Source organism: Cloeon dipterum, chromosome 3 (assembly GCF_949628265.1).
Source record: "Cloeon dipterum chromosome 3, ieCloDipt1.1, whole genome shotgun sequence".
Lineage (NCBI taxonomy): Eukaryota > Metazoa > Arthropoda > Insecta > Ephemeroptera > Baetidae > Cloeon > Cloeon dipterum.
Window position 1 is genome coordinate 1,304,144 of NC_088788.1, and position 23,380 is coordinate 1,327,523.

Sequence of the window (23,380 nt, forward strand, 5' to 3'; positions counted from 1 at the left end):
AGCAGTAGAACCGGAAATTTCACAGTATTTTTATAATCAATTTTTACCACGGAGGCAGGAAAAATGGGCAAATTGGGGTTGTTGGGGGTAGGTGGTCACCCCTAAAATGCATTGGCAATCTAGGGGAGGTTGATACGAGTCGAATTGTGTGCCGTTTTTGTAATTCTGTTGGCTCAAACCCGAGATTTGGCGATTACAATGTTGGAAAAAAAATTGAAAAACTTGATTTTTTAGTAATATTGCGAATGCAAAATCTGGGGTTCTAACAGTCAGAATTGTAAAAACTACCCACCGTTCGACTCATCACAACTTTCCCTGGATAGCCATAAGGTTTTGGGGATGATCAACCCTCATCCCCTTCAACCCCATGCATTGCAATAGCGATAAAATCGCTTTCGGCTAAATTTTTGATTTAAATGATTAAAATATTTTCTGAAATTCTATAATTTCCACCTCCGCTTATTGCTTCGAAGGGACGGAAACTGCATGAATGGCGGAAGCTGTGTTGGCTGATCTTGGCGCTTGTCGGACGCAAGATAAGAAAGGCGAGAGCTGCTCCTCCGACATCCGTTCTCGCAGCTATACTTTTTTATCTCAATTTCGGGCCGTAACACTTGTTGAGCCGCTCTCTGCCGCTAAAAACAAGGCGAATGCTTTTGTTCTCTCAGCCTCTCGAAAGAAAAATAATTTTTTATTATAGAAAAAAATCAGAAAAATTGATCTGAACAGCAATTGGATTTTTTTAAATTTTTTAATGGCATTTTAATGATTTTTAATAGAACTATATTTTTACTTTTCAGGAAGTAGAACTGAGATAAATAAATAGAATAAAAAAAATCTGCTGTCAAGATGAAATTAACAACCCCGTGGCGCCGTGCCGTGTTTTGTGCTTGGCGTGCCCCTCCCGTCGAGAAGAAATTCAGAGAGTCGAGAGGCTCTTTTTCTCGAGATCAGTCGTCTGGTTGCAACGTCGCACTCCTCGCACTCCGGCGTTGTCGGAGGAGAATCAAGAGAGAGAGAGAGAGAGAGAAAGACGCCGCTGCTGGGCTGGCTTCTGGCCTGAGTTTTGAGTGAGTTAGTCAGTCGCGCGGCGAGAGAGGCTGAGAGGAGAGGGAGAGCAGCCCAAGATCCAAAATAAAGTGAGTGACTTGCTTCGTTCGTTCGTTCGTTCGTTCGTTCGGCCTGGTGTTGTGGTGTTGTGAACCTCCTGCGGGACCCTTGGAGGGCCCCTTCCGGCCCAGCTGCTTAAGGCCCCGCTCGGTGAGTCGCCGGGCCCGAACGGGCCCACCGAACGCACAGATGCGCCGCCGCCGTCGCGGTTTTTGTCCCTCGGCGAACGCACACGCTGCATTCCAGCCGGCCGCTCGCGCCTCGCAAACAGCACAATTCGGAGAAATTTAACTCTCCCCTGCTCCCGAATCGACTGCTCGTCTAATTTTAAAATTTAAATTTAAATTCCGATAAAATTATTTATTTTTTAATTAGAGTGTGAATCTTTAATGAGCAGATTTGGGTCGAAAGTCGCGGATTGTTATCAATGTGGCTGTTGGGGGAGGTCACTGGTTCCTCTCTTTGCGCCACTAACCTTTCAACTTTGCCGGAAGGACAGAATAAACAACGTGAAGATTCGCACGCGCCCATTCAACGCAGAAAATGTTTTTAAATTGTTGTTCGAAGAGGCTAACAGATGGCGCCAATGTATACTTTGGTAATTAATTTAATTTTACGGCTTTTCCGCTGCGATTTCAGACTAAATCCTGCTAATTTTGCATTCTTCACTTAATTTTCTCTCTTTTGACGTGCTGAAAACCAAAATCGGTTCAGCCAATCGCCGTAGAATCGAGAAAAACTATTTTTTAAAATATAAAATCTTTTCCGACGTTTCTACGGCGAATGGCTAGACTGATTTTCGTTTTTAGCCCGTCAAAATAAAGAAAATTAAGTGATGAATGCACAGCAGCAGGATTGAGTCTGAAAAATCGCAGCGAAATACCTTAAAATTAAATTTATTACCAAATTACACGGTGGCGCCGTCTGTTGGCGGCTTCGGAACACAACTGGCGAATTCCAATTTGCTTGACACTTAAGGAAAAAACCATTCGCCTAATTTTCTGCGTCTAATGCCACCTGTTAATTCCCATTTTGCAGATTCGTCACAATGCCTTTGTTGCCGAGCTGGTGATTTTGGACTTTCTTGGATTGCAAAAAAAGAGCCACCATGTTCGCAAAAAGCAGCATCTCCCTTCTCCTCGTGTTCCTATTTTTAGGTGAGTGGATTTTTAACTAATTTCTCCAGATGCACACGATCCCATTAAGTAGTCGGTCGTAAAATTTGGTGCATTGTGCGCGCTGACATCAAAATTGGCTTTTTTTACTGCCGGCAGCTTTCATGATAAGAAAAATAATGCCTCTCGGCGGCATCCTGATGCCTCTGGTGAGGCGACTGACTTTTATTCCCGTCGCGCGAGTCGAACGAACAAAACGGGCCTGTTCTTTCTAAAAAATCGAGCTGCGTCTCACTCCAGCCTCTCATTCTCTCACAAATCGACGCAGATGCTGACCAGCTGTGGAAAATGCGACACACGGCCGCCCCGCAGCTCTTCTTCTTTCAGACGCTAATGCACCTAATTTTTAAAAATTGTATTTAATTAATTCATGTGGCGGCTTTTAATTAACTGTCTCAATTGTGTGACGAGAGCCTTGTTGAAATTAATTCTTGGAAGTGATATGGGAGCGCCAGCAGATGTCACCAACTTGGAGTTAAATTCACAGGCGAAAATCACTGAAATTTTTAAATTCCATAATCCTAAAGAAGTTCTTCGGAGAGCCAATTTACAGATAAATTAAGATTGATGATTAATTGAGAAGGATAATCACTGGTAGTTTTTAGTTAAATCGAGCAGTTTAATTAAATTAAATGGAGAAATTCCAGATTTTTTTCATAATTCCAAAAATATAGAAAAATTAAATTGTTAGAATGCAACTTTTGATTGCGTTGAGATATCATCCTGAAACTTTCACTACCCGACCCAGTTTTTCACCCTGAACAACTTTCCCTACCCTGAAAAAGCTGTAGGTTTAAAGTCAAGATCACATTTTGCGACCTTTTCCGAGAAATCGATGTTTAATTTAATTTTTTTAGGGACACGGTTAAATTGTAGGCCGTGAAATTGTTTGCAAGTAAACAAATTTTCAGAATGGCCTTTTCATGGCAATCAAAAGTTGAATTTTTGAAACCGCGGCTCGAATCAATTCTCCCGAGCATGACCTTTAATTAGAAAATGTTCCCGTCATTTAAAAATCAATTTTTTTTCGCGTCCTGTTTACTTCAACGCACTGTGGCGATCGAAATTAAACCCCAAAGGTTGATTCCGACCCTCAGGCTTTTACCCTGACATCGCCCTGAGTGTCAGATTGCGAAAAAAATGCCCAAAATTGTCAAGTTTGGTGTCGTTTCACTGGCTTTTGACCCATCATGACTCAAATTTTGTTATAAATATTTTTCACAGCATAAAAAAATTGTTTTTGAAAATTTTGCAAACCATTTTTACGTCTGAAGCTTAGAAAAAGTAGTCAATTATCGTGTAAAATTCACAGCCCTATAGACAACACGAAATTTATCTTCAATGAATTTCTCTGTTCTGTAAGTGACAAAATAATGTTTGAGAGTCAGACAACACGACGCTTTATTATATGTACACTTAACCGATGACGTCAGCTCCTGAATGATGCAGCTGTCGACAAGTGCAGACACGCCAATTAACAGCCGTTTTTTAAATTCCAGATTTCGGACTGGCTCAGTACGGCGCCCGAGAGCGCGTCAGACCAAGTAAGAAAAACACCATTTAATTCCTTTGTTTTATTTATAAATAAGTAGTCTCGTTCATTCGCAAATATTTGAATTTTGTCATTTTGTGCGACACAAAATATCCGTTTTTGCGAGCAGTCGTGCAGTACCAAAAGAGTCGGTACCGTCCGCGGCCCACCTCGACGGCGCCCGATTTTTCCAGCGCCCCTCCACAGGCCTTTTCGCGCCGTCCTTTTAGCCAGGAAGAACAACAGCCTCCGGAAGACCTGAACGAGCACCCTCTGAGTCGCACCACGGCCAACTTCCATCAGTGGCCGGCCAGAGGTCGAGGTAATTTCTGCGCAGAGTGGTGCTGGCCCCCGTTGGAAAGGAAAAACATGACAATATAACTACTCGACTTATTGGACACCTCCTAACAAACCACCGACCTAACCTCGCAATTAATCGACAAAAGCTTGATTTTATTTTTTGTTCACTATATGTGTTTTATTTTTTCGCATGGTGATGGTGTTGCTTTTTCGTCGCCGGAACAGCGTTCGTTGGCAGAAATTTTATTAATGTTAATACCGTCTTTTTGTCGTGTTTGGTCGTAAACCTTGAGGAATTTTTCGCAGGCGTCACGAGGCCTCACCCTTGCGAGCAGAGTTCCTGCTACCCTGCCACTGGCAACCTCCTGATCGGTAGAGAATCCAGACTCACTTCCTCCTCCACGTGCGGCTTGCGTGGACAGGTTTGTCCAATTTTCGAACTCAAAAATGGCGAATTTATGCCAAATTTATATTCGTAGGAGCGGTTTTGCATAGTGTCGCATCTGGATACCCCGAAAAAGTGTTTCTGGTGCGACTCGTCACAAGCTAACAACCCCAGCTTGAGCCACAGAATCGACAATATCGTGTACAGATATGCCCCAGGGTAATAAAAATGAAATTTTGGACAGCGCCAATCGATTTCTGAGGGTCAAGGCAGCGCCATTGTGGAGTTATCCAGCGGTCAAACTTGTCGCTTAATTGCGCTGGCTGTCGCTGTGGCGCTGCTGTCTCGATCTCAGGCCTAATTCGACCCTCAGGAATTCATAGACATTTTTTTCTTACGCCACCTCGCGCAATTTGCAGACAGTCGAGTTCACACCAGCACCGCACGTGGTGGCAGTCTGAGAATGGCGTGGAGAACGTCACCATTCGGCTCGATCTGGAAGCCGAATTCCATTTCACCCATTTGATCATCACCTTCAAGACTTTCAGGCCGGCAGCCATGCTCATTGAAAGGTCTTACGACTTTGGAAAGACCTGGCAGGTCCGTTTTAATTGATAAAAATTTATAAATGAGGATTATAAATTGTTTTGTTCTCCCCAGGTGTACAGGTACTTCGCGTACAACTGCGCGGAATCTTTCCCAGGGGTGCCGAGGCAGCCTCCAAGGACGAAGACCGATATCATTTGCGAGTCACGCTATTCCAGCGTTGCGCCGTCGACTGAAGGAGAAGTAAAAATCAATTAAAATACTTGTTTTGAGATTTTTAAGAATTTTGTCTTCAGGTCATCTTCAGGGTGCTACCACCTAACATTCCCATTGAAGACCCGTACTCTCAGGAAGTCCAGAATCTGCTTAAAATGACGAATTTGCGCATCAACTTCACAAAGTTGCACACGCTTGGCGACGATTTGCTGGACAACAGACAGGAAATTCAGGTAACTGTCCTGATTCAATGGTGTATTTGATGAAGTTTCTGAGCCCACCAATCGATTCCTGAGGGTCGAATTAGGTAGAATGAATGTTTTTCCAAACCAAAAAGTCCATCGCGATGTGCGAACTTTTTTTCCCGCCAAAACTATATGAATGCGAGAAGTGCGTATGCGTGAGAGCTGGTTTGAGGACTTGCAGAGAGACCGCCTGAACGAATGACTTCTTTGTCACATCCAGCCAGCTCTGACGCATGCGCAGTTCTCGCATTCATATTGTTTTGGCGGGAAAAATAGTTCGCATGTCGCGCTGGACGTTTTTAACGGAAATAACATCCACTTTACCTAATTCGACCCTCAGGAATCGATTGGTATGCTCAGAAACTTCCATAAAAACGGTTTTAACTCAATTAAATAATATTTTTTGCAGGAAAAGTACTACTATGCCATCTACGACATGGTGGTGCGCGGCTCTTGCTCTTGCTACGGACACGCGTCACGGTGCCTTCCCCTGCCCAATGTGCTTCCCAGACCTGACATGGTGCACGGAAGGTGCGAGTGCACGCACAACACCAAGGGACTCAACTGCGAGCAGTGCAAAGACTTCTTCAACGACCTGCCGTGGAAGCCAGCCGTTGGAAAACAATCGAACGCTTGCAAAAGTACGAATTTAGATATTCTCTCTAAGAATAATTAGCAATAATTAAATTTCGTTTAGTGTGCAACTGCAACAACCACACGAATTCGTGCCATTTTGACGCGGCCGTGTACGAGGCGAGCGGCCGAGTGAGCGGCGGCGTCTGCGACGGCTGCCAGCACAACACTCAGGGCTACCATTGCGAAGAGTGCAAGCCTTTCTACTACCAGCTGCCCGACAGACCAATGACAGACCCTTATGTCTGCCAGCGTGAGTTTATAACTCTTTTTAATAATTTTATTGCTGATATATTTTTATTTCAGCTTGCGATTGCGACATGCGAGGCTCTTTGGACGAGGGCATCTGCGACTCGAAAACCGATCCTACTGTGGACCTCGAGTCTGGCCGCTGCCATTGTAAGAAAAACGTCGAAGGACGCCGCTGCGACAGGTGCATGGCTGGATTCTGGAATTTCACCGAGGAGAACCCGCAAGGCTGCCAGGGTAATTCTATATATATATATATCAATACAGTAAAAAATTTCGTTTTTTTTACGACGATTTCCGGCTTCCGATTGGGGAAAATATTCAACACACCACACGTTTAATAAACAACGCGAAATTTATCTGGGAACATATTGAGACTAAATACTAGCCGATCGGATCAAGATCATAAGGCTGGATAGATTTTGAAGTTTGAAAAACGCCATTTTTTAACTTTCTTTATAAGGATAACATGGCAAATTGTAAATTCACCATTTTTTTCAAACGGAGACCCATAATAAATGGGTTCACACACACTCTATCACATGTGCTGGTCCAATGGCAGTCTGGAAACCGATATATAGATTTTTCCCGCCCATAGAAAAATTAAAATGAATTTTTTTTTTTTTTTTTGCTTTGCGACGCGCAATGTTCACGGGCGAAAATGGTTTTATTTTTGTTTAAATTCGGCCGTTCGTCCGATCATCGACCACGACCCCTCATTCAACAGGTCTCGGACGGGGCTTTTACCTGCAGTATCCTAACGACCTTTTTCAGGGTACCCCGCGACCTTAGATCCGCTCAGAGGCCAATTTTTAATGCTTTTTCAATAATTTCGAGCTCATGTGGTGACAATTTTTCCTCCTTGCCTGTCACTGACCTTCCTTCAGGTCGCACAACCTGAGATCCGGCTCCGGACGGTTTTTTATGGTTTTCCCAGCGCCGTCGCTTATATTTGAGTCTTTTAACTTATTAATAAATAAACTCTTTAAGGTTTCTGACTTTATTTTTAATTTTATAGAGTGTATGTGCAACTCTTTGGGGACAATCAACAACCAGGGTTGCAACTTCTACACTGGAGAGTGCACGTGCAAACGTTACGTCACGGGGCGCGACTGCAACCAATGTCTGCCGCAGTTCTACGGTTTGTCTGAAGAACTGGACGGTTGCAAACCGTGCGACTGCGACCTTGGCGGCAGCTTCGACAACGACTGCGATGTCATCACAGGCCAGTGCAGGTATATTAAAAATTATTTACGAAAGGTACTGAATTCTAATTGATTTCGTTCATAGGTGCCGACCTCACGTGACAGGCCGGAATTGCAACGTCCCTGAGCAGAGCTTTTTCTCTGGATACCTCGATTACAACGTGTATGAAGCGGAATACTCCAAAGGATCAGAGGTGAGAAAATTTACTGAAAATTTCGTGGTTTATTATTTGACACTAAGTAAAAATGCGAATTAAATTGAATATTTCAGCGGTGCCCTCATGGACACTCGTGGTCTGGCACAGTAAGAGAAAATTTATAATTTTCTAATTTGTGTTGGTAGTTTTGTTCACTAAAGGAGGAGAAGGAGGTGTTGGAGGAGAAATAATTAACCCTGCTTTTATATATAGTTCTAACTCAATAACTTAATTTCTACACGTAAATTAATTTAAAAAAATTCGTATTTTTCTACAGAAATGCCAAGTTGTGATCAGAGAGCCGTACAGGGACGGAAGGGATCAGACCTGGACTGGAATCGGCTTCATGAAGGTGTTCGAAAACTCCGAAATCGAGTTTGACGTTGGCGACATTAAAACGGGCATGAACTACGACATCGTCATCCGATACGAACCACAGGTATTTAAATAATCAGTAATAAACCGCATTTTTAAATATCTAATTAAAAACCAGATGGGTGGCGGCTGGAGCGACGTCAAAGTGATCGTGAAGCGTCCTGATCCGGTCGATCCTGACGGTCCCTGCGCCAACGTTCAGGCCGCAGACGACGTGAAGTCGACTTCTCTGCCGAGTGGAGGCCGAAGCGTGGCAGTTTACCCGCCAGTTTGCCTTGAAGCAAACAAGGAGTACCGAGTGGTCATCCAGTTTAAAAGACACGACCCTCACATCGAATCCCCGACAGCCACCATCCTTATTGACTCGGTATGTTGAATTATTTAATCAGAAAATTGTATTTTAAATTATGTCTCGATTAGATCGCTCTGGTGCCTCGCCCTGAAGAATTGCCTTTCTTCACCGGAAGCCAGATCGCTGAGATCAAGAAGCAAGAGTACGATCGCTACCAGTGCCACCTGCTGTTCCAAAACGTTATCAAATCGAACGTCCCTGACGTTTGCAAGGACTACTATTACAGCATTGGATACTACGTGCATGACGGAGCTTACGGTACGATTTGGAAAAATTCTGTAAATAAAATTTCATTCTGCTCTTATCTTTTAATTTTTTGTAGAATGTCAGTGTGACCCAACGGGATCAACAAGCTCCTTGTGCGACAGTCTGGGCGGCCAGTGCAACTGCAAGCCTAATGTGGTAGGCAGGAAGTGCAACCGATGCGCACCGGGAACCTTTGGATTCGGTCCTGAAGGGTGCAAAGGTAAATTTCTGACCGAAAACGCCATTTTATTATATTCTAATCAATTTCTGAGGGTCGAAATAGGTGGAATATATGATTTCCAGTCGAAAAATGTATTGTGACGACGCGGAAAACGTATGAATCTTTTTATCGCTACTGCGCATGCGTCACCCCTCTGACGTCACAGCTCTCTCAGCTGCCAATGCCAAGCTACAGCTGGAGCAAGCGACGGCAGAGACATCTGCGCATACCCAGCAAGAGCGGTGAAGCTGAGCAGTCACGTGACTCGATCCCGCCATCTCATTGGCTAAGAGCAAGCGCGCATATTTGCTTCTCCCCTCCACTCCCTCCAAGCAGTGTCACACTCCTCAGAGTGGGGGTATTACAAGAGGAGGGAGAAGCTCTTAACCAATGAGATGGCGGGATTGTGTCACGTGACTTCTCGAACTGCGTGTGCTTTGCTATGGATATGCGCAGATGTCGCCTGCTCTCTCACAGTCAGCTGCCATTGCTGTGACGCTTGCGCAGTAGCAACCAAAATATCCATTCGTTTTGGCGCCAAAGCAACGTTGCGCCTCTTTTCCCTATGTATTTCACAAATTCACGCAAAGCTGTGAATTAATTTTTCAGCGTGTGACTGTAACTCGATTGGCTCGCAAGACAACTTCTGCGAGGTTCAGAGCGGACAGTGCAAGTGCCGTCCGAACACGTACGGCCGCGAGTGCGACCAGTGCCAGGCGGGCTTCTGGGGCTTCCCGAACTGCCAGCGGTGCGAGTGCCACGGCCACGCGGACGTGTGCGACTCCCGCACGGGCGCCTGCACCTCCTGCAGGGACTCGACGACGGGTCACCACTGCGACCGCTGCATCGAGGGCTACTACGGCGACCCTCGCATCGGCTACGACATCCAGTGCCGACCCTGTCCCTGTCCCGGCACCGCCGACTCAGGGCACTCGTACGCGTCGGTGTGTGCGCTCGACCAGCTCACGCAGGACGTCGTTTGCGAATGCGAGCACGGATACGCAGGTATTAAAATTGCTGATTTTATTTGAACAGGTCGTTGAGACACGGTTTATGCTCAGGTCCCAGGTGCGACGTGTGTGCCGACAACTACTTCGGAAACCCTGACGAGCCTGGCGGCACGTGTCAACAGTGCGAGTGCAACAACAACATCGACATTTCTATTCCTGGCAACTGCGATGGCAGGAGTGGCGAGTGTCTGCAGTGTTTGTTCAACAGCGAGGGCTTCAACTGCGAGGTCTGCAAAGCCAACTTCTACGGCGACGCAGTCAACCAACTCTGCTCAGGTTGATAATGACGAGAAATTAGTTTAATTGGAGAGTAATTAATAATGGTGTATCTTAGAATGCGTCTGCAACATTTTGGGCACAAACAAGACCATCGGCGAGTGCGACCGGACATCAGGACAGTGTCCTTGCTTGCCCAACGTCATCGGAATTAGTTGCGACCAGTGCGCAGAAAACCACTGGAAAATCGCCAGCGGAGAGGGATGCGAGGCGTGCGCCTGTGACCCTGTCGGATCGACCTCCGAGCAGTGCAACCAGGTAAATACTAATATTCAGGTCAGATTTGGTCAAGGAAGGGGTTAAAATCGGTGTGGAAACGTTAAAACCGTTATTTTGGCGGTCTTTGGTCTGAAAATAGGCTGAAAGAGATCGAGACAGCAGCGCCACAGCGACCACCAGCGCAATTAAACAACTCTGGCGCTGCTGTCTCGATCTTAGGCCTTCCCTGCATTATAAAAAGACCTAATTGAATCCTCAGGAATGAATTGGACCTGACAAAAATGTAATTCTAATTTCCCTTTGAACTTTTAGTACGACGGGCAGTGCACGTGCAGAGAAGGCTTTGGTGGCAGACGGTGCAACGAGTGCCAGGCCAACTTCTGGGGCAACCCCACAATCCAGTGCATGCGTGAGTATTTTTAAAAACCTTTAATACGTTTTTTAACATTTTACCATCGCGTTTAGCGTGCAACTGCAACATCTACGGTTCTGAGACGATGCAGTGCCACAGGAATAACGGCAGCTGCGTGTGTCTCGAAGGCATCGGTGGCGAAAAATGCGACCAGTGCGCGCGCGGCTACATAGGAACCGCACCTCGCTGCGAACCCTGTGGCGAGTGCTTCAACAACTGGGACAGAATCCTCGACGGGCTGAAAGGTGATTTCCCTTTTCATCAGGAATTTATTTTAAACCAGGCAATTTTAATTTCAGAGAAAACCAAAAGCGCCATCGAGAGTGCTTCCGAGATCAAGCAGACCGGCGCCACGGGAGCGTACACTCGCGAGTTCGAAAACATGGAAAAGGAAATTGGCGAGGTGAAGCAGCTCCTTGAGAGCACTGAAGTTAGCTCCCACGACCTTGAAGGCTTGCAAAAGATGATTGAGGATCTGCGCGAAGATTTCACCGAGGCCACCGGCAATCTGGAGGGCGTGGAAGGTTACCTGCAAAATCAGACTCAGCGCATTTACGATGCAAACATCACGCTGGAAAATCTGCGCAATGAGGCTGCAGCCCTCAAGCAGAATGCCAACAGCTTGAAAGAAAACGCCACCAGACTACAAGAAGCCAATGTTGAAGGTAAGAATTTCTATATAGCGCATTGAAAGCATCGAGAATTCTTTACTCGAAGAATCCTCGACGCTGATTGGCTGAGGTCAGCAGCTCCTGCGTAAATTACATCACATCGTGCAACCGCGTTGCGTCCAGCCAATCAGCGTCGAGGATTTTTTGACGAGCAAATAATTCCTATATTGTTGTGGTTTCCAGGATTTTGCAGTCTCCTCTTAAACATTTTTACTTTCAGGCGCCCTGAACTTGACGCGTGAGGCGTATAAACGGTCTCAAGATGCTCAAGAGCAAGTGGAGCAGGTGAAAACGATCACCGACGATGCCGTGCGCAATACCAAGAGAACAGAAATGCTCGTGGAAAGATCATCGGCTCTGGTTGCCGAGATCAAAATTGAGAATGAAAAGTCGCTCAACAGCCTGACCGACCAACTCAGCATCTTGACCGACGAAATTCCAGAACTGAACCTTCATGTAATTTTTAATTTAAATCTATTAAATTGCGGAAATATATTTTTAATTTAGGTTTGTGGCAGACGTGATGATTCTTGCGACAATCTTTGTGGTGGCGCGGGTTGCAACCAGTGCGGTGGTCTTTCGTGCGAAGAAGGAGCCGTCACTAAGGCTGTCCAGTCGATTGACATCGCCAGGGACAACGAGCAGATAATTAAAGACAAAGAGTCTAAAGCCGAAGAATTATTTAGAGGGGTACAATAACATTTTCAGGCTTGTTTTATTTGATAAAATAACAATAAAATTTAATTTTCAGGTAACTCAAGCTGGAATTGAATCTGCAAACGCTAGAGATTTGGCTCGCGAGGCGCAGACGGCGGCTCTGCTTGCTAAAAACCGCTCTGAGAGCAGCGTGCAAGACAATAATGACCTTCTCACCGACGTGTATGAGTTTTTGAACAAGCCAAGGTCAAGGCCTGAGGACGTCAAGACATTGGCCGCTGAAGTAAAACCTTGAAAACTAACCAACAGCAAAGAATAATAAAATAAAAATGGTTTAGGTGCTGGAGAAAAAAATTCATCTAGAGCCCGCGCAGATCACGGAACTGGCGCAAATGATCAACAACACAATCTCCAGCCTGACCAACATCGACGACATCCTCGCCGCCACCAGTGGAGACCTCAACACCGCCAACAGCTTAAAGCACGACGCTGACGAGGCCAAGTTAGTTGTCGCCTTTTTTAAAAATATAAATTCGAATTAAAAATTTGAAATCTAGGGCTGAGGCAGAGGGGATGTTGAAGCGCGCCGAGGAAGTGCTCAACGAGCTTTTAAACGCCACTGCGACTCAGAAGCAGGCCGAGGACGCAATTGAAAAAGCTAATGACGTCATCTCTAATGCTGAAAATGATTTGACTCAGGTTTGGACCGTTTTCTACAGTAAAAATTTCGAATTTTGGCGCAAAACCCTAGCAATCGATGCGTTTCATCGCAAGGAGACATATTTTTAAGTCTGTAAGGGAATCCAGCTCATTTGTGAATTTAAAATAAAATGAAACTTAAAAAAGCGCAAATTTTGGGGCCGTTTGTGGCATTGGGGGCGGGCGGGGGTGGAGTACATGTCAAATCAACGCACAATTTTACAGCGAGTCTAAAAAACTTTGGTTTTCTACTCTACGCCCCATAGGAGCCAAGTTATTAATTTTTAAAGTAGAAATACGCGATTTGTGACATTTCAAACTTTTGTTTTCGGGGCCCAGATAGGGCCCTATGGGTCGGACGGCGCTGATTTGGGTACCCCTTGGTAAGGCACGTTTGCCCGTATGCTTTTTTTCAAAATTGGACCATTTTTCGAATTTTTACGAAATTATTTCGGTCAAATTTTCGAAAAAGTCGGAATTATCATAAAATGGTTTTATTTTTATTTAAATTCGGGCGTTCGTCCGATCGTCAACCACGACCACTCATGAGACAGGTCTTGGACGGGGCTTCAACCTGGCATACCTTAAAGACCTTTTTCAGGGTACCCCGATCTGAGATCCGCTCCCAGGTCGGTTTTTAATGCTTTATCAATACTTTCGAGCACATTTGGCAATATTCAACGGCGTTTTTGATCCTTGCGTAACCCCAACCTTTCTCAGGTTGCACGACCTGAGGACTATTTATTGCGTTTTTGTGTCAGGAGGCCCGAAGGGCCCAAGCCACTCGAAAGATTAAACTTGTTAATTATAATTTCAGATCGCGAGTGACGTGACTGAAGCGCAGCAAAAGTCAAACGAAACGCTGACCGAGGTGGACAACCTGCAGGACAAGATAAACGCCTTGCAGAAGCGCTTCCTGAAGAACGACAGGGACGCGCGCGAGGTGAGCGCCGAGGCAGAGTCGGTGCTGACCGAGGCGCAGCGGGCGCAGGAACGCGCTGGCCAGCTGCAAAACGCGTACAAGGACGCTGAGGAGTCGCTGAAGAAGAAATCCGCAGCTGCCAGGGAGTCGCAGGAAAAGGTGGCGACCCTGTTGAAGAAGGCTTCGGAACTTTCCCTCAATACCCTGGGCAAACTCAAAGAGCTAAAAGGTGCGTTTCGTTTTAAATTATAATTTAAGATTGTCTTTGACGAAGTTTCTGAGCAAATCAATCGATTCCTGAGGGTCGAATTAGGTAAAATGGATGTTTTTTCCGTTAAAAAAGTGCAGAGCAACGTGTAAACTTTTTTCGCGCCAAAACAATTTGAATGCAATAAGTGCGCAGGCGTGAGAGCTGGTTTGAGCACTTGCAGAGAGACCACCTGTACGATCAAATCCAGCCAGCTGTGACGCATGCGCACTTCTCGCATTCAAATTATTTGGCGGGAAAAAAAGTTCGCACGTCGCGCTGCACTTTTTTAACGGAAAAAATATCATTTATGCCTAATTCGACCCTCAGGAATCGATTGGTGGGCTCAGAGTCTTCGTCAGAGATAAAATTTCATGCAGGGAAATGAATTTATAGTTTTATTTTTTATTCGACAGGAATGGAAGTGAATAACCAGAACAACGACGGTTTGCTCGCAAGCCTTTCATCCGAAATCGACGAGCTGAACGAAAAAATGAAGATCAGCCTGACCGAAATCAACCAGAAATCTGACTACTATCGGAATTGTGTGTCGTAGAGAAGCATCAAAATAATTACGAACTGTTAATTAAGACGAGTCGGGACCACTGAAGCAGTGAAGATCTATAAATAGAAAAGAAACAAAGCTGCATAATACTATTCTAAGTAGGGTTTAGCGCAGTTAAAATTCTTCCTATAGATAGTGCAATATTCTCTTTGTAAGTTTTAACACTACAGATAATTGGATTTCGATGCCTAAATTGCTCTCTATTCTTTAAGCAAGTGTAGATAGGTCAGTGCCATAATTTGTAAGGAAATTTTATTTGATGCCTGTTGTGTAGCTAGAAGAATCAAAGCTCTGTGTCAGCTGTCAAACTGCATAATTAATCGTTAATCGTGTATTTATCGATTCGCCAGAGATGTGTTCCAGCAGTCTATATAATATATAAATAATATATATGTTATTCATCACACATTGCCTTAAAAACTGTCCTCTGTAATCACAAAATATAGGGAATACAATTTGCATGTTCCTGCTAGTCTGTCCAGCCTTCTTGCATTTGTGGAAAGGAGCAATCTCCTTTCAGTTTTAGTTCTTGAAACAGGAAACCAGTGTCATTTTTCAGTGCAATCAATAAATCAATTTTTATAAATCTATATATGTTTGTATGGTGATTCACATACGGCTTTACGCGTAAATTTGTTATCAACGCAGCGCCTGATTAGAGATAAGACAGACAAACTCTTGAATTTTGCTCTGGTCATGATCAATCGCCCCAGAACTTTCACAAGATGATCGCGTGAATTTGGAATGAGTTTAGATTTTTCTTGAGGATGATCAAGAGTTGGAAAAGGAACGTTTGGCTCAGGAGCCTTGTAAGTAGCGTTTTCATATTTTTATTTATCGCAAAAAACAGTCCTCTTCAGGTCGTTTGACCTGAGGAAGGTCGGTGAAAAGCAATTATCACCAAATATTTGCTCGGAATTGGTGAAAAAGCATTAAAAACCAGCCTCGGAGTGGATCTCAGGTCGCGGTACCCTGAAAAAGGTCGTCAGGGTATACCAGGTAATAGCCCCGTCTGAGACTTGTCCAATGAGGGGTCGTGGTCGAGGATCGGATAAACGGCCGAATTTTAATAAAAATAAAACCATTTTGTTAAAGATTTTGTGGGTTACTCGGTTCGAGCCAAAAGGAAATGCATCTGGTTCCTTTGTAGACGAAGATTTAATCCATAATTAAGACTGTAAATATTACATAATAAATATTCACAATAAAATCTCAAAGGAAAGTCAATATATAAACAATTAATTAACGCATCAATATGCGAGTCGAGAATAACAATAATTATTATCACAGTTAAATACAATGCTTACCCCGGTATTATCTTCGGGTCTATAAGTTATTACAAGCGTCATATATGCGCACGACATTATACTTTCGGCCGGAGAGGTAAATGCGACATGACCGTATGCGTGCGTAGGTGAGCGGTCAGTGAAGGTGGATTATACAGGGTAAATGAGAAAAGCTTATCATACAGTTACAAGTGACATCTAAAGGTTACAAACTAAGTTAACGCCAATAAGCGGGAACCGCTACAGTGCCCCCCCTTTGAGGCTGGAAGCCGGAAAGAAACAAATTGCGTTTTACAAAATAAATCTTGAGGAATGAATGCTTTTCGGACAGTACAGTCATAAAGAGTTGGTTGAAATGCAAACCGAGATTGTCTCACTTCTGCTGTAATGCTAGCAGAGGGCTGTGAGTGTTCGCGGATGCGTTTGTCGATGATGGTCCTAGCCGGCGGTTGCGCGGCGCGGATGAATCAAAGACGAAGGAACGTTCGGGCACGGCGCGGCGTTGACTCGACTGAGTCCAAAACGATACCAAATCGGTAAGGAAGGGACTGGGGGGCTCGAGGCGGCCGCTCGCAACAGTCCTCGGCTTCCCCGGCGTGCAGCGGCGAAACGTTATGCGACGACAGAGCGACAATGACTCTAGGTCGTGAGGGGCTCTAGCGCAGTAGCATGTCAGGGCGACGTGACCCTAGGACATCAGTAGCGCGAGCAGTGAAGGCGAAAGATTCGACTCATAGACCGATTAGCAAAATTTTAAAAGCGTATGTTGAGCACTCAAGGAATTACTTGGCTTCACAAAGGGATTAAAATTACAAACTTGTGGGCAAGAATGCGCGTTAACAATTTAAACAAATTCACGGCGAGTTAAGAATTACTGGAATCTATCACTGGCTATGAAATGTTCGTTGCGAATGAAATTTGGGAAATGTCACTGGCTCGAAATATAAATTTTACCACATAAAAGTTCTCTCAAATAATTGTTGAAATATCTGAAGTTGTTGGGCTGCGTTGGAAGGTGGATTCGGAATTTCAGGGCGTGAGGAATGTCATCTTCTCATCTCAAATTTCCTGAATTTCCGCGTCTATGGGCAAATTTCCGTGCGTCACGTCGGGGTCACCAAATGTGGGTTACTCGGTTCGAGCCAAAAGGAAATGCATCTGGTTCCTTTGTAGACGAAGATTTAATCCATAATTAAGACTGTAAATATTACATAATAAATATTCACAATAAAATCTCAAAGGAAAGTCAATATATAAACAATTAATTAACGCATCAATATGCGAGTCGAGAATAACAATAATTATTATCACAGTTAAATACAATGCTTACCCCGGTATTATCTTCGGGTCTATAAGTTATTACAAGCGTCATATATGCGCACGACATTATACTTTCGGCCGGAGAGGTAAATGCGACATGACCGTATGCGTGCGTAGGTGAGCGGTCAGTGAAGGTGGATTATACAGGGTAAATGAGAAAAGCTTATCATACAGTTACAAGTGACATCTAAAGGTTACAAACTAAGTTAACGCCAATAAGCGGGAACCGCTACAATTTCAACTTTTTCGAAAAATCGGCAGAAAAAAATTCATAAAAATTCGAAAAATGGTCTGATTTTGGAAAACTAAAGACGGGCAGACGCGCCTAACCAAGGGGCATCGATTGGTACCCAAATTGGCGCCGTCCGGCCCATAGGGCCCCGCTTGGGCCCCGAAAACAAAATTTTGACATGTCACAAATCGCGTTTTTTCAACTTAAAAAATTAATAGCTCGGCTTCTATGGGTCGTAGAGTAGAAAACCAAAGTTCTTAAGACTCGCCATGAAAGTTTTAGTGGATTGATACAGGGAAACAATAAAAAATATTTGAATTATTGGATGCAAATAAACAATATGCTATAATCAAAGAGTAAAAATTCAAAATTTTCAAATTTTCTCAAAAATTTCCAGCGTTTGACCCCATTTTCTTAACAGATCTCAATTCCTCCGGTCGAGATCTATGCAACAACGTATGTAACCTTTTAGTGAAACTCTGTTGTGAAATAAAATTGATTTTCGAGTAAGGAGACAGTCCTTACAATTTGCAGCCACTTTTCTCAACAATTTACGCTGCTAATTCAATCAATTTTTGCTTCAACGGAATCTTCAGGAACGAGTTCATGCATTAAAAAGCATTTTCCACGATTTTGCAGCATCAAAATCCTCTTTAATTAGAAGTTGATGCATTGCGAGCCAAAATTAAGTAAATTTTTATTACGCGCGCGCCCCTTTAAAAGTGTTTATTTAACAAATAAGTTATGTTTTAAAAAATCAAGACTATGTACAGAAATTCATTTGTACTTACAGTTTTTGAACACATTTTTACATCCAAGCAATTTCACAGCCGCGGAAACAACAGATCGAGATGCATTGCATGATGATAGACTGCGCTCTTTAAATTTCCTTCGCGCAGGGCGGCCTTTTCGGAAACTCGAGCGCTGCCGTCGCTCTCGGCCATATGTTTTCTAAATAACAAATTATTATTTTCTCCGTTCTCCGTTATGCGACTTGGGGCTCAATCAAAATATTAATCTGTCACGTCTGAAGGACAACGAATTGCTTTGGGGGCCTCCTATGTCAATTGCTTTTTCCTGGCGCAAAGCAAAATCACGCATCTAATGGCTAATTCTTCTTGAATTTTACTGTCTCGGTGAGGGAAATTCGGAAAATCAATTAAAAAATTTAATTCATGTGTTTTTCAGCACGATGAGGAGACCCAGGATCTAATTCCGACGTGGATTCCGACCTTTGGACTCTACCCTGAGGCGCCGGCAAGGTTGTCAGTTTGAATTTTCGGCCAATTTCGTAAATTTACGGATTAATTTTTAGCTTCCGAGAGGCTGCGATGTCTACGGACTCGGCCGAGGACTCGGACGTATCGAAAGGCAGCAAGGTGTGCGGCGTTTGCGGGGACAAGGCGTTCGGACACAACTTCAACGCCGTCACCTGCGAGTCGTGCAAGGCGTTCTTCCGCAGAAACGCCCTCAAAAACAAGGTGGCGCTCTCATTCTCGCAGCTAAACGGCCCCTGACGTTATTTTTCTCGTGTCATGATTTAATTGGCAGGACTTTCGCTGTCCTTTCACGGGCAACTGCAGCATCACGGCGGTGACCCGGCGCTTCTGCCAGAAATGCAGGCTGCAGAAGTGCTTCGACATCGGCATGCGCAAGGACTGGATCATGTCCGAGGAGGACAAGCACCTCAAGAAAATTAAAATCGAGCAGAACAGAGCCAAGAGGCAGGACAATCACAAACAACCAGACTCAAATAGGCCTTCAAAGGTAATTTTATTTAATTAAAAAAGTGGCTTGCGCCCCTTGGACCCTTCAGGCCTCCGAAGGGGCGCTGTCTGTCCAGGCAGAAAAGACTAAAAAATAAGCAATGGTGCCGGCAAACCGTGAAAAACAGTCCTTCTCAGGTCACTTGCCCTGAGGAAGGTCGGTGGAAGGCAAGGGTGTAGAGTCGCCGTCGAGTTTTGCTAAATATTTGCTCGAAAATAGTGAAAAATCATTAAAATCCGACCTCGGAGCGGATCTCAGGTCAGGGTACCCTGAAAAAGGTCGTTAGGGTACCGCAGGTGAAAGCCTGTCCAATGAGGGATCGTGATCAATAATCGGACAAACGGCCGAATTTAAATAAAAATAAAACCATTTTTTGAAAATTTCGACTTTGTCGAAGAATTAGCCGAAAAAAAATCGTATTAATTTGAAAAATGATCCAATTTTGGAAAACCGCATACGAGCAGATGCGCCTTACCAAGGGGCATCGATTGGTACCCAAACTTGCGCCGTCCGGCCCATAGGGCCCCGCCTGGGCCCCGAAAATAAAATATTGAAATGTCACAAATCGCGTTTTTTTACTTTAAAAATTAATAACTCCTCTCCTATGGGTCGCAGAGTTAAAAACCAAAAATCTTTATACTCGCCGTAAAATTCTGCGTATTATAGGCCCAATCACTGCCTCCGCCCGCCCCCGCCGCCTCCAACGCCCCCAAAATCTTCGCTTTTTTAAAGTTTTAATTTTTTTTAAATTCACATTTTTTCCGAATTTGTTTTCTGACTTGAAAATACGCCTCCTAGCGACAAAATGCATTAATTCCTCGGTTTTTACGCCAAAATTTACAACTTTTCCGATTTTTTTTACACAGAAAGTTAAGGAACGAGTTTGGTCAAGGGTAACTTTTTTTTAAATTTTTAGGTGAGAAAGCTGGAGGAAGAGGAAGATTCAGCCGGCGGACTCGTCATTTGCTCGCCAAACCACTCTCCATGCCCGTCGAGTCCATCGAGTTCCTCCTCCGTGGCCGTGAGCGTCATCACGTCGCCGCAGCCGCGTCTGGAAGCGGCGGAAGGGACGCTGCCGGTGCCCGCGCAGCCCACGACAGGGGCCCGAGGGACGCTGGGGCTGGGCCCGCTACCGCTGCTGTCCTCGCTGATCGGTCCGTCCTCCGTGGAGAACTCGTCGAGCGACTCGGCCGACCTGGTGAACGCGCGGACGAGGAGTTCGCCGCACGCCGACGAAATAAAATTCGAGCCCCTCTCGCCACCGGGGCTGCCCCCGCTGCCCACGGCCTTTCTTGCCACGCCCTCGCCAAACAACGACTCGTGCTCCTATGAAGCACCTGCCGAACGAGCGCCACCCCCTCCACAATCCTCAAGGTAAAAGGGTGAATTTAATTTTTGAGAAGAGAATTCAATAAATCATTTTGAGCTGGTGGAATTTGAAAGATAAGACGTTCGTTGAATTCCTCTCGTCAAGCCCGATCGAATGAACACCAAAATTGAGGTCATCGGTCGAGGTTAAAGCTCATCGGACGAGGTCAAAGTTCATTTTCGAACAGTTCCGGGCGTTTTTTATGATTTTTTAAACTTAAAAAATTAAAAAACTGCTGAAAAGTGGTCTCAGGGTACGTGAGAACTTGTGTGTAAATTTGAGATAGTCTTTTTGGCTTCGTTTTTGATAAATTGAATTTTAAATTTCGAAAACCCCGATTTTTTTATTTTTTTAATGTTCGGACTTCCAAATCTCGGGTTCTAAAAGTCAGAAATTCAAAAACTGACCACCGTTGGACTTGGCTTGACTTCCCCTAGCGATGAGAATAGTTTTCAGGGTGCTCACCCCCAACCCTTCTACATCCCCTAAGTTAAAAGATGTTTAAAATCGTCATACGACGCGATTTTTATAATTTAATTCATGTTGTATTTTTCCTTTTTTTTTAGCAAAAGTGCGTTTTCTCCTGACTCGATCGAGTCGATTTTAAGTGAGGCGATTAAACTGGAATTCGAAGCTTACGGAGCTCGAGCAGCAGCTAATAACAACCGACCGCTGAACGAGTCGGAACGGGCAAAGCTCAACGAACTGGTGGTGGCCAACAAGGCGCTGCTGGCCCCCTTGGACGACGACCTGAATGCCCTCGTCGGTGAAGACTCAAAGTTCAGCGTGAGTTTAAATTGACTCCAAACTGGAAACCCCTGAGATTATTATTTATTTAAAACAGGACGGCCAGGGACCGATGCTGCTAGACGTGATTAATCTTACCGCAATCGCCATCAGGCGGCTGATCAAAATGGCCAAGAAGATCAGCGCCTTTAAAAACATGTGCCAAGAGGACCAAGTCGCTCTGCTCAAGGGCGGCTGCACCGAAATGATGATTCTGCGAAGTGCCATGACCTACGACCCCGACAACGCCGCTTGGAAGGTAATTCACTCCTGCCTAAACGACAAACCCAGCAAAACCGATTATATTTCCAGATTCCGCACAGCCAGGAGCGTCTCAACGTCAGGGTCGACGTGTTGAAGGAGGCGCGAGGCAACATTTACCAAGAGCACCAGCGCTTTCTGCAAACCTTCGAGGCTGCCTGGCGGAACGACGAGAGCATCATGCTGCTGCTGGGTGCCATCACCCTTTTCACGCCTGACAGAGCGAACGTTGTCCACCAGGACGTCATCAAACTAGAGCAGGTGAATTAAACTGAATTAGTCCGAGAAGAAAATTTATATTAATTAATTTTTGCAGAATTCTTACTACTATCTGCTGCGGCGCTATTTAGAAAGCAAGTTCCAAGGCTGCGAAGCGCGTTCTGTCTTTCTGAAGCTCATTCAGAAGATGGCAGAGCTGCACAAGTTGAACGAGGACCACGTGCGTGTTTACCTGGACGTGAATCCGCGCGACGTCGAACCCTTGCTCATTGAAATCTTTGACCTGAAGCAGCGCTAACCTCGCCCAATTAAATTATTGTACCTGACTCCAAAAACGCCAGTTTCGTGATCTTGACGTCTTCGCCTCCGTGTGATAGTTTTTTGTTCTTTATTTGACAATTTCGACTCGGAAATTAATGCAGCTGTAAATGCGGAACCCTTTCTCAAAACAGTTCCTTTAATTGCAGGCAATTCTAGAAGGATTTTCCAAGCATTTAAAGAGGCAAACCTTTTTAAAAGCGTATTTGGCTCTTAAATGCCGTATTTGACGAAATTAATGAGCTCACCAATCGATTCCTGAGGGTCGAATTAGGTTAAGGGAATGTTTTTTCTGACCTAAAAGTGCAGCGCGACGTGCGAACTTTTTTTCCCGCCAAAACAAAATTAATGTATTTGTGAGAAGAAGTGCGCATGCGTGAGAGCTGGCTGGATGTGACAAAGAAGTCATTCACTCAGGTGGTCTCTCTGCAAGTGCTCAAACCAGGTCTCACGCATGCGCACTTCTCACAAATACGTTAATTTTGTTTTGGCGGGAAAAAAGTTCTTTGGTAAAAACATCCATTTTACCTGATTCGACCCTCAGGAATCGATTGGTGTCCTCAGAAACTCGTCAAAGACAGTCTTTAAAATTATCGTAGTGCATCAGGAGGTTCCTTCCAGGGTTTCCTTTTCTTATTATTATGTTTTCGAATATTCCAGCTATATCTATTATATTGCAGATTTATATCTATGTTGTGGAGTACGATTAAACTAACGAATTTGCTGTTCTGTGTTATTACTGTACGTATATTTTATTATAATTTAAAAAATAAATCCAGCGTTAGACGCTCATATACAAAAAGGAAATGGTTTCATTATCTTTTCTTAAATAAACGGTTCCTATATTTTTTTGACACACTTATTGACTTTTCATCAAACACGATTTCTCACTCACTCACTCCCTTCCGTAACCTGAATTCAATCTGACACTGTTTTTAGAGTAGTTCAAGGCCGACATGTTGGTGTTGTGCGTATGTTTCCCTTTTTGTTGTCACACCACTCAACTGACAATGCGCGCCTCCATCAGCGGTTGCTAATGGCGACAATGGTTCACACAAAAATAATTCATTCATTTTAACCGTTTGGTCAGTTCCAAAATTTCTCAGAAATCCTTGCAAATGTTTATTATTCTATGTAAAAGTTTAAATTTGCATAAATC

General features: G+C 44.4%; 2 protein-coding genes across 8 annotated transcripts; both read left to right on the plus strand.

The window, feature by feature from the left end:
- Positions 1-1,023: 1,023 nt before the first annotated feature.
- LanB1 (laminin subunit beta-1) lies at positions 1,024-15,253 on the plus strand. Of its 4 annotated transcripts, none has more exons than XM_065482041.1 (32): positions 1,024-1,139; positions 2,149-2,267; positions 3,785-3,829; positions 3,947-4,138; positions 4,423-4,538; positions 4,596-4,720; positions 4,921-5,101; positions 5,162-5,290; positions 5,344-5,496; positions 5,918-6,149; positions 6,206-6,394; positions 6,448-6,627; positions 7,409-7,625; positions 7,681-7,789; positions 7,867-7,899; positions 8,070-8,231; positions 8,286-8,534; positions 8,588-8,777; positions 8,842-8,985; positions 9,595-9,990; positions 10,047-10,271; positions 10,330-10,529; positions 10,803-10,899; positions 10,956-11,147; positions 11,202-11,567; positions 11,794-12,029; positions 12,081-12,263; positions 12,325-12,513; positions 12,569-12,732; positions 12,788-12,929; positions 13,747-14,080; positions 14,515-15,253. In XM_065482041.1, the coding sequence occupies exons 2-32, from the start codon at positions 2,219-2,221 to the stop codon at positions 14,652-14,654; spliced, it is 5,559 nt and encodes a 1,852-aa protein (XP_065338113.1). In that variant the 5' UTR covers positions 1,024-1,139; positions 2,149-2,218; the 3' UTR covers positions 14,655-15,253. The 4 variants fall into 4 exon arrangements, with proteins under 4 accessions (XP_065338113.1, XP_065338112.1, XP_065338114.1 ...); XM_065482040.1 differs by having other exon boundaries at positions 1,097-1,260; XM_065482042.1 differs by lacking the exon at positions 7,867-7,899 and having other exon boundaries at positions 1,097-1,260.
- A 138-nt stretch (positions 15,254-15,391) lies between these two features.
- On the plus strand, positions 15,392-22,508 carry Hr96 (Nuclear hormone receptor HR96). 4 transcript variants are annotated; one of them, XM_065482045.1, is made up of 9 exons: positions 15,392-15,472; positions 18,690-18,763; positions 18,817-18,982; positions 19,053-19,268; positions 20,185-20,642; positions 21,204-21,423; positions 21,482-21,682; positions 21,736-21,945; positions 22,001-22,508. In XM_065482045.1, exons 1-9 carry the CDS (start codon positions 15,431-15,433, stop codon positions 22,199-22,201), a joined length of 1,788 nt encoding a protein of 595 aa, XP_065338117.1. In that variant the 5' UTR covers positions 15,392-15,430; the 3' UTR covers positions 22,202-22,508. The 4 variants fall into 4 exon arrangements, with proteins under 4 accessions (XP_065338117.1, XP_065338116.1, XP_065338119.1 ...); XM_065482044.1 differs by having other exon boundaries at positions 15,393-15,472; positions 18,690-18,766; XM_065482047.1 differs by lacking the exon at positions 15,392-15,472 and adding an exon at positions 18,463-18,637 and having other exon boundaries at positions 18,690-18,766.
- The last annotated feature ends 872 nt before the right edge of the window (positions 22,509-23,380 follow it).